The sequence below is a fragment of the Myotis myotis genome, unplaced genomic scaffold, assembly GCF_014108235.1.
Source record: "Myotis myotis isolate mMyoMyo1 unplaced genomic scaffold, mMyoMyo1.p scaffold_m19_p_3, whole genome shotgun sequence".
In the NCBI taxonomy this organism is placed as follows: Eukaryota; Metazoa; Chordata; class Mammalia; order Chiroptera; family Vespertilionidae; genus Myotis; species Myotis myotis.
The window spans coordinates 163,305,277-163,320,156 of record NW_023416335.1 but is presented as its reverse complement, the minus strand read 5'-3'; the positions used below and the strand labels follow the sequence as shown (position 1 = coordinate 163,320,156).

General features: G+C 38.3%; 1 protein-coding gene across 9 annotated transcripts in view; it reads left to right on the top strand.

Annotated features, from left to right (window-relative positions):
• DIP2B (disco interacting protein 2 homolog B) overlaps positions 1-14,880 on the top strand; it is a 231,165-nt gene that overhangs the window by 171,640 nt on the left and 44,645 nt on the right. For all 9 annotated transcript variants that reach the window (XR_004965843.1, XM_036297858.1, XM_036297860.1 and 6 more), the window contains 11 exons: positions 154-351; positions 2,796-2,887; positions 5,338-5,448; positions 6,703-6,826; positions 7,427-7,536; positions 8,361-8,463; positions 9,261-9,325; positions 11,798-11,891; positions 12,370-12,489; positions 13,855-13,969; positions 14,488-14,627. Coding sequence is in view for 8 of the 9 variants with exons in the window: in XM_036297858.1 (XP_036153751.1) it covers positions 154-351; positions 2,796-2,887; positions 5,338-5,448; positions 6,703-6,826; positions 7,427-7,536; positions 8,361-8,463; positions 9,261-9,325; positions 11,798-11,891; positions 12,370-12,489; positions 13,855-13,969; positions 14,488-14,627 (1,272 nt within the window). In the remaining variant the exon portion in view is untranslated. The remainder of the gene's footprint in view (positions 1-153; positions 352-2,795; positions 2,888-5,337; positions 5,449-6,702; positions 6,827-7,426; positions 7,537-8,360; positions 8,464-9,260; positions 9,326-11,797; positions 11,892-12,369; positions 12,490-13,854; positions 13,970-14,487; positions 14,628-14,880) is intronic.

Here is a 14,880-nt window from a genome sequence, read left to right as displayed (position 1 = left end):
GGATTACCACTTCTAACAGTGTCCTTTCTTTTCTCAGAGTGAGTTCAAACTAGATAAAGATGAAAGGAAAGGGGAAATGTATTTGGGATTAGTGACCTAAGTTGTGTTGGTTGGTATGTGTACTTACAGCAGATCTCATTTCTGTTGTTTCAGTACCTCAGCCAGACCCTAACCAGCCCAAGCCGGAGGGACGGCAGATGACCCCTGTGAAGGGGGAGCCCCTAGGAGTCATCTGTAACTGGCCTCCTGCTCTGGAATCTGCCCTGCAGCGCTGGGGCACCACGCAAGCAAAGTGCCCCTGTCTGACCGCACTGGATGTGACAGGGAAGCCAGTTTACACTCTCACGTACGGTGAGTTTTCAAGGTTCCAGCTCCTTCCTTTTCTCCTAGTAATTCTCCAGATGATCATGGCTGGGGTTTTTATCTTGGTATTTCGCAGTTGCTGGTCGTTGTGTTTCAGTAGATCTTTTATTTTCATAGGATCCTAAGTTCTAAGTACAGCTATTACCAAATATTTTAATTTGCTAACCTGACATTTTCAAGGCAGCTTATTTTTAAAAGAGCCCTAGCTGGTTTTTGCTCAGTGAATAGAGTGTCAGCCTGAGGACTGAAGGGTCCCGGGTTCGATTCCAGTCAAGGGCACAAGCCTGGGTTGCGGGCTCAATCCCTCAATGCAGGAGGCAGCCAATCAATGATTCTCTGTCATCATTGATGTTTCTCTCTCTCTCTTCATTTCCCTTCCTCTCTGAAATAAATAAAAATATATTAAAAAAAGAAGGGTAGCACTGTTTAAAAAAATAATAAATAAATAGTAGAGCAAAAAAGAAGAGACTTTGTGCATCCACTGATGTTTTCTGACATTGAGAGGATTTTAGGAAGACATTTGGGCAGGATTAATGGTGTATGGTAAAAACCATATAGTTTTAGCCAGAAGTTGAAATTGATTACTCTTTAGATCTTTGTCATTTACTTCATCCTGCCTCTTGCTTATATTAGGCACAGAATTCTATAAGAAACAAAGAAGCAGTACTTTTCCATTTAGTTTTGCATCCTAGCTAAAGTTTTCTATTTCTTTTGTAAATACCTTTTTAAAGTAAGTTATTTTTCTTTTATAAATTCTTTAAAAAGAACTTTTTTTAATAACAAGAAGAGTGGGGGGAAAAAATAACAAGAAGAGTAGGTTTAACCTGGACTGTGAGATTTTGCACTAGTTTATTCAGACAGATTCCTTTTTCCCTTCACAATCAGAGCACATTTGTCCATAGACCTAAATTTGTTTTTATTTAAAGAATTGTGGAAATTGATATGAGTTTCAACCTTAGATGCCCCTCTGAATGTGTTGGATGTAAAATAAAACTAACATATCTGTTGAAATAATACGATTTGTCTTTTACTTGTTCCATAATATAAGTAAGAATTTCTAAGGATGGTTGAAGGAAGGAAGCATGAAGAAGGGAGAATAGGTTTTCCACTCCCAAACAGATTTTAGCATTCATTTCAGAAGCTGTATATTAATTTCATCCATATAACCCTTAAAGAAAGCAGTTAGCTGGCTAAATCTCTTCATGTTTATTTCATATCTTTGAGTATATCGATGTTTCACATAGTTTTTTTCATTTTACTATCTGTTTTCACTGAAATACAGTAATATGAAGTGCTAAATTATGAGTCACATTTTTGCTTTGCAATTACTTCAAGTATCTAATGCCATGTTTGTAAATGGTTCTTCAGAAAAAGCTTAGAATGGTATAGTCTTCTGATTTTCAGTCTTGTGATAAGCAATTATTTCCTTGCCTTGAAGTGTGATCAGCTCTCATCAGACTGTTTTTAAAGATAGTCAGATTACTTCAGAAAATTGAGTATCGACCCATGAACCAGGAGGTCACAGTTTGATTTCTAGTCAGAGACCGTGCCCAAGTTTCGGGCTAGATCCCCAGTAGGGGTTGTGAGGAGGCAGCTGATCAATCATTCTCTCTCATCAATGATGTTTCTATTTCTCTCTCCTTCTCCCTTCCTCTCTCTGAAATCAATACAAACATATTAAAAAAATAATAATTTCAAAAATGATCTAAACCTGAATGAGCTTCCAGTGCTGTATTTTGTTGTTGCTGTTTGGAGGCAGGACTTGCTTTTCATAAACGAGTGTGAATAACAAAACATTTGTTGGGGGGGAGGAGCTCTCTGTTGGAGGCCATGCTTGTCTGATGTGTCATTTGGAAGGGGCCATTGTCTTATTATATGTGCTTAGGAACTGAATGCCCTCTTGATGAGGTAGGCCTGTGGTTTTTTCTCTCTCTTTGTCTCTCTTTTTTTTTTCTTTCTTTTTTTTTTTTTTTGAAAGAGAGAGAGAGAGAGAGAGAATTTTTTTAAAGCTGGGGACAGTGAAACAAGGAAGTGCTTAGGGTAGAAGAAGCACCTGGAGAGAGCAAATGGGGCTGCTTTGGCTTTCTAGAACTGTTATAGGAAAGTGAGCCCTGCGGGGCTGTGTGGACTCACTGACAAGTAAGAGTCACATTGACAGAAGAGAGCTTGACAGAAGAGAACGAAGGGTGGGGCTACTGTCGGCTCACTGGAAAGTCGGAGAAAAGGGGGCCTTGGAGAGAGGTTCGGGCGGTTAGCCCGGGATGAGCTGCCACCACCTATTGCTCCCCTGGTTGCAAGTCTCGTGGAGACCCTGAGAGTTTAGGGGATGTTTCTCTGAGAGGGAAGAAAGGTGTGGGTGTGCTAGGGGTAGGGGTGGTGGCAGGGGGTGTGCCTGTGGTTTTCTCTATGACTGTTTTCTTTTCTTTTTCCAGGAAAGTTGTGGAGCAGAAGTTTAAAGTTGGCCTATACACTGCTTAATAAACTGGGGACCAAAAATGAACCTGTATTAAAACCTGCAGACAGGGTAATTTCAGTTTGTTTTTTGGTTTTAGGGAGGTGGTGTTTTATTGCTTTTGAACATACACATTCTGGATTTTTAATATACAACAGCATAATTTATGTAACTTTTATTCTTAGGAAATGAAAATGGCTTGTTGCCAACCCAGGTTGGTCCAATGCCAGGCAATATTTCTTACCTTCATCAATTGAAGGAAATTCACATGTCCCTTTCTGTAGCTGCATAATCAGCAAACTCTTCAGGAGCTAATAAAGGTTGGGACACCTGAGTCTTTCTGGAAGTAAATATTTCAATGTTCAGATAACAAAGATAGCAATAAAGTTTACTTTGATTTTTTTTTTTTCTTTCAAAAATGTCCCATCGCCCTGACCGGGTGGGTCAGTTGGTTGGAGCATCAACCCATCCACAAAAAAAAAAAAAAAGGTTGTGGGTTCTGTTCCCAGTCAGGGTACATATCTAGGTTACAGTTCAGTCCTGAGTTGGGGCACATATGGGAGGCAACCAATCGATGTTTCTCATTGATGTTTCTATTTCTCTAAAAATCAATAAAAAACAAACAAACATATCCTTGGGTGAGGATTATAAAAAAAAGTCCCATAAAATTTTTAAAGCAATTTTCTGTGGTTTTATGTAGAAAGGAAGGGAGACTCATTGCTACTTCTAAGAAGAAGCAAATTGGCATCATTTAATTTCTTCTTTAATTAGAGGTGACATTAATCTTTTTTAATTTTTGAAGGTTTTTTCCTATTAATAAATTTGTAAATATGATTACTTTTTAAAACCAAACATTACTTTTCAGTTAGAATTTGTAGAATGAAACACTAGCTATTCAACAGACTTGCTTTTAGGAGACTCATGATTATAGAATCTCCTAAACTAGCCTTTGAAAATATTTTTGCATTGTGGCAAAGAACACCTAAAGGATGGCTTCTACTTACAAATATGGCATATGAGTGTTTCCTAGTCCTCACTGAGCCCTAAGAAGGTACTTCTGTCTCTCCTGACAGCCTAGGCCAGTGGTCGGCAAACTCATTAGTCAACAGAGCCAAATATCAACAGTACAACGATTGAAATTTCTTTTGAGAGCCAAATTTTTTAAACTTAAACTATATAGGTAGGTACATTGTTATTAACTTAATTAGGGTACTCCTAAGCTGGCCTTTGCTAAAAACGCCCTCAATCTGATTGAGGTACGTTCGCTGAGGTCGACCCCTTCCGACTCTCCCGTCCTCAGCTCGTGCATGAATCGGGCGCGCCTCCCCCGCGCTCCTATCCCCCAGCCCGCCTGTCGCCCTAGAGATGCCCTACCGACACCCCCCACTTCTCCTAACGCCATTTCTTCAAAATAGACTCACTCAGACCGAAAACCGACTTCTGCGCCTGGGCCACGAAGTTTCAATCGCACTGTACGTGCACCCCGCACGTGGTATTTTGTGGAAGAGCCACACTCAAGGGGCCAAAGAGCCGCATGTGGCTCGCGAGCCACGGTTTGCCGACCACTGGCCTAAGCATTTGTGTGCAGGAAGAAAATGCGTTACTTACATGTCTTGTGGAGTTTGTATTTTTTTAGAACTCTTGAAGGTTTGAATTGAAATTTATTAAAATTTTTTTTAATTAAAAAAAGGAAAGAAAGAATTGAACTTACCTTGAGAGTGAGTTTAGATAATTTGAAAGCAAAAGAAGGAAAAACAAGAGTCCAGTGACATAATTAAGCTTCAGATGTTAATTTATAAATATCTGAGCCAAGTAACAAAACTCCAAAATGGTAGTGACGTCTGTGTTTTTTCATTTCTTGAGTATTAGGAAGAGTTGGTTATCCCTGTGACATATTACAGGTGAGATCACAGGTTGGAACACATTATAGAAGTTTTACTGTTTATCTTTTGTAAATGAATGAACTTTATATCCATAATAGTTTCTGCCAGTGTTGCTTATACCTATTACCAAATGCCTTTCATGCTAGAATACTTGCATTGTTGGCTCAGTGAGTAAGAATTAATGCAATGAATTTGTCAAAGAGTAAGAGCCTCGATGCTTATAGCTCTCTGTGAGAGATGTAAGGCTTATGCTTTAATATGCTGGTCTCTAAATTGTTACATTTATTTTATTGCTTTAGCTTTGCACTTAAGTAAATTGGCTTAGGTTTCATAAGTAATTAACTTACTACTTAAGGTGAGTGTTTACTGCTAAATCACCAATAGAATTAAGTGAAAAATCTTAGGATGATGATGAATTGCAATATAGTTCCCAAAATGTGTCTAGTATAATCATAGGAATGACAGAGGTCTTTTTAGATTTGTGCATCCTTCTCAATAACTTAATTTCCTTAGGCTATTAATTAGTTTTGTTGTGTGCATGATAGATGTTTTATATTTAAATGTATATCTTACAGAGTGACATTGAAAGCCTTAGTCTGTTTTTATTCCTCTGTTATTGAATGTCATTATGCATTTTAGGTAGCCCTGGTTTACCCCAACAATGATCCAGTCATGTTTATGGTGGCTTTTTATGGATGTCTCCTGGCGGAAGTAATTCCAGTGCCTATAGAGGTACCTCTTACCAGAAAGGTAACATTGCTAAATTTAAAAAAAGAATGAACTAGTAGTCTGTGTGACATGGTGGTCATTGGGTTCTTGGATCCATTGACTTGGTCATGACATTAGAAACATCTGCTTTCTTAAGTACTAAATTTCACTTTTTAAAAACATGAAAGTTATATAAAAATTATTAATATTTGTAACTTTCATGCAAATAACATGTCTTTAACCAAGATAGAGTATTTATAGTATTATATAGTATTGTATATCACTTAAAAATCAAGGGGACATACTTGACTTTTCAACAATTACCACCCTTGCTTCAGAGACTATAATCTACATTTATCCAGTTACAATAGGTAAGACCTTTTGTAAAAGGATTTGGTTTAATTGTATCATATGACCTAGGATTTCCATGAAGTTGAAGGGTGGTGCAGTGATGGCATGTTGCTACTCTATGGCATAGGATTTTACATTAATAACAAATCAACCCAACTAAAATGAAGCATATGTGGCAAATTTCCAAGGTTAACAAAATGATTTTTCCACGAGCTGTTGAACCTTAATTTTCTCATGTTTATTATTGAGAGTTGATGATAAAGACAAATATGGTGGAGAGTGTGAATTTACAAGAAAAAGATTATTTTCTTAAAGGAATAAAAAAACAAATTGGTAACATCTCTAAAACTCTGGTTGATGGATATAGTATATTTAGATTGTTCAGGAAGTCATAGGGTTGTTCTTATACTAAGTTGACAGTGTTTGTGTGATTTCATAATGATACTTTTAAGATAACATTTTAATGAAAATTTTTAGACTATATCTACCTCTTTTAAAATATAATAAGTATATGTATTTGGGTATAGCTATTCATTCACTTTCATTGTAAATTTGGACGTTTGATGTTCATATACATTATTTATTTTGTTCTAACCTGACTTGCTTTGCTTTTGGATTTGGGGTGTGGCTAGGTCAAGACAACTTAACCGTGTTAGCATTTATTTAATTGCTTGACTTTAATCTAAAAGAGGAGCATTGTTGACCTTTGAATAAAATGGTCACATTTGGCTGGTAGAATTCATTAGCAATGTCAGATTCACAAGATATTTTATTTGCCTTCAGGAAATCATTGTATGTTTCAAACTATTTGGAAGAACATATTGTCACTAGATTTTTGAGTTGCCAGATATCAGTGGGGTTCCATGAATGTTATCACACAAGTGCCAGAGCATTGCTAAGTGTTAGGCTTTGGGTATGAGTGTGCTCACAATCTCTTCTCCACAGGATGCTGGAGGGCAGCAGATTGGCTTCTTGCTAGGAAGCTGTGGTATTGCCTTAGCTCTCACCAGTGAAGTTTGTCTAAAGGGGCTGCCAAAAACACAGAATGGAGAGATTGTACAGTTTAAAGGTTAGTAATATTTGTATCTGAATTATCTGTTAAAAGTTAAAGCTGAGTGCTTTAATTAGTGTTTTAATTTAATAATAGCTAAGTACTTAAAATATATTTTCTTATTCTCACAATCTTATGAAGTAGGTACCATTATTATCCCCATTTTACAGGTGAGGAAACTGAGACACAGAGAGGTTAAGTAACTTGCCCAAAGTCACAGCTAATAAATGGCAGAGCAGCGATTTGAACCCAAATCTGATTCCACAGCCCACACCCTTAACCTTTATGCTGATGGTTGGAAAAAGCTACCACTCTGTTCATTAAAGTTAAATGCTACATGTAGAGACAGAGGATAGACCACTAACCTCAGTGGACTTCCACTGCCAAATGGACCTCCCAGTTGTTGAGGTAATGTCAAGGCCTGGAATGAGCATGTGGAACAATTGTACTTTTGAAAGAAGGTATAAATGTCTACTGATGTGTCACTAAAAACTAACATATTGTACTGATTATAAAATGACCTTGATTTGGTCTCTTGATGTTTAAAACGACCAGTTCAATGTGAATTCCTTCCCGTATGGCTTAGGCAATTCAATTTTTATTTGGGGTTTGATTTAGGTTGGCCCCGGCTCAAATGGGTTGTAACAGATTCCAAGTACCTTTCAAAGCCTCCTAAAGACTGGCAGCCCCACATCTCACCTGCTGGCAGTGAGCCAGCGTACATCGAGGTAAGTCCTGAGATTGGAACATACATTCTGGCTTTTTCTTTGGCTTCAGATGCTATCTTACAAACTTAAACTAACTTTTTTGCAGTTTTAATATTAGGAGATCCTCCTACTTTGTTAGATTTCCATCTTTTGGCTTGTAAAATGTCTTATAGTGGCTTTCTATTCTAATTATTTTTAACGTAAATACACATTTAATGTAAATACACAGCAAAGAAATTGATCCCTGCCATGTAAGAAAGTTACAAAAGACTTGGAGAAGTACAGAGTTTTAAGAAATGATTTCCTGACAAAGAAACGCAGAGGTATTTTTGTGTTGCTGGGAGGGAGTGGGGCTCAGGTGCAAGAGACTGGAGAAATGAGGAGGGGACATAGCTGGAGCATTGAGGTAAAAGCAAAATTATAGTTAATTGATTTGTAGGAGTGAACAGGCCATTTGTAGGTCTCCCTCCCAAGCAGAGCTTCTTGTGCACTTTAGCTCTGCAGTGCTGTGCTTGCCCTGGGCTTGATACTGTGCTCCTTCAATGCAGCTCAAGTCGCTTGTTTGTTTTAGCTTCTTTAACAGCCACTTCACACTTGTGACTAATTAAACTTTGAAGGATTGTTCACACATACTTTTCTTGAGCTTTGCCATTTCCAATCCTATCTTTGTGTGATTAGAATTTGAGGCCCAAGGGCACAGCCTCAAATGTTCATATGAAGCATGTTAAATTCAGCCCATTATCCTGGCTTTATCCTTTTGTTTTAGGATTCCAGTTCTGTCATTTGAAATGACCCATTTTATTGTGTTTCTTATATTTTTGTTTCTTTGTGTTTTTGTTTTCTAGTATAAAACAAGCAAAGAAGGGAGTGTAATGGGAGTTACGGTGTCCCGCCTTGCAATGTTGTCTCACTGCCAAGCTCTGTCCCAGGCCTGCAATTATTCTGAAGGTCAGACTTCATCCCATGACTGCCCTCATTGTGAGCTTCAGATACATGTGATGTGACTAGGAGCAGGGTGCTCAGTGATTGGATTCCAGTTAATGACCAAGTTCAGAGTGAAATGTTTTAAGACACATTCTTGGCTTGCTTTGGCTTTCTTCTTTTTCACAAATATGCTGCAATTTAAAGGAACTAAAATTCTGGGCAAACCAAGTATGTGAACTATGATTTCTAGAGCACAGAAATAGAAAACTAATTAAAACCACCTGTTTATTATTAGCTGCAGAATGTCAGGTATCTCCATCTTCCCAAGTGTATAAAGTTGCTATCAGCAGTACATTTGGAGTCAAAGAAAGTCAGTTACCAAAAAGCACAAATCAGAACACAAAAGTGTATTCTGTAGGATGCTTAGAAGTATATGTGTGTGTGTATAGATATAATATATAGATATATATGTATCAAATTTTCTCTCTAGGAATTCTAATTTTTATATGTGTGTGAAACTTTCAAAGTTCCTTATATGATTAGGAAAAAAGGATTCCCTCTCAGAAGATAGTATCTAAGTCATAAGGAGTTTGGAACTCATTGTCTCTTCCATGGCCATGTCACTCTAGGATCAGTCCCCCAGCCAATTTGAGGAGATCCTCCAGTAACCAAAAGACTCAGAGCTTTTAGTGATCTCTATAGAAATACCAAACCAGGGGTTCAATAGAGGCAAGTAACATGATTTTGCTACTTAACACTAAAGATGACTTCCTTGCTTCTCCCCCCCCCCCTCCCCCCGCCCACCTTTTTTTCTATTTCAGGAGAAACAGTAGTAAATGTTTTAGACTTTAAGAAGGATGCTGGGCTGTGGCATGGCATGTTTGCGGTAAGCTACTCAGAATTAATGCCTTTAGTGTAAATCTTATGATTCAGATCAGTATGCATGCTGTGTAACCAGAGCATCTTTCAGTGCTTGTTTGAAATTTTAGCCCCCAAAAGATCAATAATACTTTCCAGAGGGATTTTATTTTACAGTACAAAAGGCAATTGTTTTAAAAAGGAGAATATAATTCTTGTCTGTTTTTTCTTCATTGTGTGGTTGGGCATACTCCTCACATAATAGTTAATGGGAGAATTTGGGATCTATAATTTTTAAGACATCTGCTATGATGGCTCAAAGCCTAAAAGATTCTAAAAATGACTATGTATTTTATGATTTTAAAAGTATGTTTGAGATTACATAAGTATATTTAGAACTTGGCAACTGTTGGTAATAACTAACTTTCCCGTTGGACAAAATGTACTGAATGACTGCATGCTACAATTAAAGAATAGAGTGGGCTGCTTTCCATAAGAGAGGACAGGTAATGTGCTGTGGGAGTGGGAGAAAGGTGAATTCCTCTCAGCTCTGGCACAAAGGCCATATTTATGGAAGAGGTAGCAGTTGAGTCGGGCTTGAAAAATGGCTAAGATTTAGCCGCATAGAGATATTTTTGTGGTGGAGGTAGAGAGAGGGGACATTTCAAGTGGAAAAAGCTACCACATGTAGCGTGGTGCTTAGGAAGGGAGAGAGAAGAGGTACAAGATCTTAGAGTTGAAAAGGAACTCTGCGAGTATCTTGTTCAACTTCCTTACATACTGCAGGAGTCTGAGAAAGAGTAGAAAATGAAGCATCGGGAAGAGGAGCGGGTCCCTTTTCACTCAGGACCCCTCAAATTAGTAAGAGCCTATTCCTTGAGTGTACATACTTCCTAGCTCCCAAAGCCCTTCCCATTGTTTTTAATTTATTGATTTGAGAGAGAGAGAGAGAAACACCAATTTGTTGTTCCACTTATTTATGCATTCACTGTTCGCTGCTTCTTTGTGCCCTGACGAGAGATCAGACCCACAAACTTGGTGTATTGGGACGATGCTCTAACTAACTGAGCTACCCGGCCGGGGTGCTATTTTGTTTTTTATCAGAGGTTAAGAAACCCTTGTGAGGAGTTAGAGCAGTGGTTCTCAACCTTCCTAATGCCGCGGCCCTTTGATACAGTTCCTCATGTTGTGGTGACCCCCAACCATAAAATTATTTTTGTTGCTACTTTATAACTGTAATTTTGCTACTGTTATGAATCGTAATGTAAATATCTGATATGCAGGATGTATTTTCATTGTTACAAATTGAACATAATTAAAGCATAGTGATTAATCACAAAAACAGTATGTAATTATATATGTATTTTCCAATGGTTTTAGGCGACTCCTGTGAAAGGGTCGTTCGACCCACAAAGGGGTCGCGACCCACAGGTTGAGAACCGCTGAGTTAGAGGGACAAAGTATGAAGAATTAGCTATAAACACCATTCTTTCTCTGAAATCCAAAAGTTTGTCACCATACCTAGAAACTTTGGGGAGGGAGGAAAAAGAAGTTAACAATGGTATCTTGGTTTCTTTGGGCCACTTAGGTGGTGAGAAAAATGGCCAGCCTAGATACCAAGACTTAGTAATTCTGCTGGGCTGGGTCTTTTGGGACAGGTGGTCCTGGGTGTATTCATTCGTTTGGGTGACAGAAGACACCAAATTGCATGACCCTCTCAGCTCACTCAGCTTTATCTACTCAAATACCCAACAGGTGTGGGCAGGACCTCCTCTAAGTAACAGGGAAACTTTGATATTGTTTTGTAACCCAACCCTTTGTGGTACGTGGCAAGCGCCAGCATGACGAAAGCACTCAGTGGGGTGGAGGGCGGCTTGGCAGCATCTGTTAAATTTTAAAAGCAGATACCCTGTGGCCCAGCAGCACCGCTTTTCTGTACCTACCCTAGAGAAACACGTGTACATATACTCAGGGAAGTATAAATATGTTCCTTGAAACCTTGTTTGTAACAGCAAAACAATTACTAATAATAGGGAAATGCCTAAATAAATTGTGGTGTAGTCATACTATGGAATACTATGCAACAGTTCGAAAAGAATTGTGTAGATCTCATACTGATGTGCATAAATTTAGCTCTGAAACAATGAAAAAGTGGAAAAAAGTACATTGCAGATATATGTATAGCATGATGCCTTTTATGTTAACAATACTTTCTGTTTCCATGGGGACATCTATGTATGTAAATACATAGAAAAAGAACTGGGAGGATACGTGCCAGATTCATAATAGTGATTATCTCTGAGGAGGAGAGGGAACCAGGGTTAAGGGTAGAGAGCAAATCAGGCTTCAACCTTAAAGTTAATATTTCATATTTTTTTCAAAGAGCGTGTATTTGAGTATATATTACATGTGATTAAAATTGTTAACAAGATATCAGTTGTTTTAAAATGCTATATGTGTATTTAGTATTGATTACTTTTTGTCTTTCTTTGCTTTTCAGAATGTAATGAATAAGATGCATACAGTTAGTGTACCCTACTCTGTTATGAAGACTTGCCCTCTCTCTTGGGTCCAGAGAGTACATGCCCACAAAGGTAGCTACACACAACATCTGAGCTTTAACTATGTGACTGTTTGAACTAAGATTTCATGGATTATCAAGTCACCCTTCTAGAGACATAGTCCTATGCTTTGGTGGCTTGACAAATGTTAGAATTCAGTTACTAAACTTAGGTGTGTTGTCATTTTCATCTCTGACGTCCTTTCTTAAGAATTGAGATGAATTTGCCTGAATTTGAGCCCTGAATCAGATTTATTGAGTACTTTGGTGTTCAGAGCTTCCTTGGCAAAGATGTGTGGCCTGCCTACAGGTCACAGTGAGCAAACAGTGTGTGTCCGGCTAATCCCTGCTGCCTCAGAGCACCAGGCGCACGTTCTTTGAAACCTTCTTTATTTTCTCTAAGTGAAAATCATGACCCCTAAAATGACTAAAAGTTTTTATTATAGTATCTTAAATATCTACCTAATTTAGCATGTATGTGTGTGTTAACTTTATCCCTTTTGAATTTGTAGCCAAGGTAGCTTTAGTAAAATGTCGAGACTTGCACTGGGCTATGATGGCACATCGAGACCAAAGAGATGTGAGCTTGAGTTCCCTCCGGATGTTAATTGTGACTGATGGAGCAAATCCCTGTGAGTACTTCTAGAGTGTAGATCGGGGACTATTCTTTCCTTAATGTTTGTAATTTGATATAATTCATATGCCATAAAACTCACCCATTTAAAGTGTGCAGTTTAATAGTTTCAGTGTGTTCACAAAATATGCAGCCATCACCATGATCTAAGTTTAGACCGTCATCACCCCCAAAAGATACTTCATACCCATTAGTAGTCACTCCTCATTTCTCCTCCACTGTCCCCTACTACTCAGCAACTTCTACTTTCTGTCTCTGTAGAGTTCCCTATTCTGACATTTTATATAAAGGCAATTATACTATATTGCTCTTGTGTGACAGGTTTCTTTCACTTACCATGTTTTCAAGGTTCATCCACATTGTATGTGTTCAGACTCCATTTCTTTTTATTGCCATATAATAATTCCATTGTATAGATATACCACATTTTACCTGTTCATCATTTGATGGATGGGTAAAAATATTTTTTTAAATATGTTTTTTATTAATTTCAGAGAGGGAGAGAGAGAAACATTAATGATGAAAGAGAATCATTGATCAGCTACCTCCTGCACACTCCCTACTAAGGATCGAGCTGGCAACCCCAGGCATGTACCCTGACTGGGAATTAAACTGTGACCCCCTGGTTCATGGGTTGATGCTCAACCACTGAGCCACTTGACTAGGCGGATCCATATGCTTTTAAATCCACTCCTTGCTCACTCATTTATATCCTTTTTCTATCATGTAACTAAAAGGAATGATAAGAAAGTGACTTGATGTAACCAAGTGCCTGCACTTTATGTAAATTCCCCCTAGCAGCAAATCAAGTTTGCAAAAGCCTTTAGAGATCCCCCATGGCACCTGCTTTCCCCCACAAACACAAACATCCTGAGCTTCCACACAGTAGAACCAGGTAAAATGTTAGGTACTATGTTCTTTGTCATACTGGATTTTTGTCAGTAGTCACATTAATCATCCTGTATAATAAAACACAGACATGGGATTGACCTTAATAAGAAACAAGTCAGAGAGGATCACGTAGAAGAGGGTGGCACTAAGCCAGTGTTCGTACTGCGCTGGCTAACATAGTTACTCAGGATGCGTTGCTCCGTTCCAGGCTGGCCACAGTGCATCTCTGCATTTCTGTTTTGATTGGGAAGCTCGTTAGGAGCAGCTTTATTACAAGTTGTAGTTTTAAGTAGTGTCCTTGATATGTATCAGTCATTTCACCGGCACAGTAAAGTGTTTGGATGGAATTAGTGGTATACAGTAAGAGTTCTTCTGAGAAAAAAATGTATTGGCTCCACTCTTTACGTTTCCTACAGTAATGAAAACCACGATGTCAGCAGCTTTCAAGTTGACCTGTTCCATCTCCTTATAGGGTCTGTGTCATCCTGCGATGCCTTCCTGAGTCTGTTCCAGAGCCACGGACTGAAACCTGAGGCCATCTGTCCGTGCGCTACTTCTGCTGAAGCCATGACTGTCGCGATCCGCAGGTATCATTCAGGACACCAGTGCTCTTAATGTACAACTTCAATCAAATGTGCAAAATTTACCAGGCAGTGACAAGGGGCATTAACTAATTTTCTGCTTCGTAAGTCTAAAAGTGAAAATGACTTTGTAAAGCAGTCTGAAGCATCTCATTTATTCTTCCCACTCCTGCACTAAGTATAACTGGTAAACTGAAAATTTAATTATTCTCATCTCATTTTTTTGAATTAGTTCTTTTTCTGTGTTGTTTTGCTCTTCAGAATCCTCAGTATCTTAGACTAGAAATAGGCTATTCTTGATTGTGGCTTGCGTTTGCAAAGTACATTTGTAGTATACCCAAGATCAGTATATTCTTAACATCTGATTAAATGTACTTTTTCCACCTGAATGAAAATTGACCATGCTTTGAAAAAGTGTGTGTGTGTGTGTGTGTGTGTTAGCTGGAGGAAATTTGCTTTCCTACATACTCATATTTTTCTCCATTATTTCATTTGCCAAATTTGATGAGTGTATTTGTTTTCAGGCCTGGAGTTCCAGGGGCCCCTTTGCCGGGAAGGGCTATTCTCTCAATGAATGGATTGAGCTATGGGGTAATACGGGTCAATACTGAAGATAAAAATTCAGCACTAACAGTCCAGGATGTGGGACATGTCATGCCTGGTGGTGAGTTCTCAGGAATATCATTTGCTTTTCCACAAAGATTTTTCATTAGAGATAGTAGAGACTGATAAAATACGGGATCCAAAACCAGGAACTCAAAATTTAGTCACTTAGTTTCTCAAAGCCTTTCTAACAGTTAAGTAAATCTGATTATACTTACCTTCCAGCAGTGTCATGTGATTTAATTGTGGATGCTAATTACAGCTGTTCGCTTTCCCATGGAAAGCGAAGTCTGAGTGATATTCCAGTTGGTTTT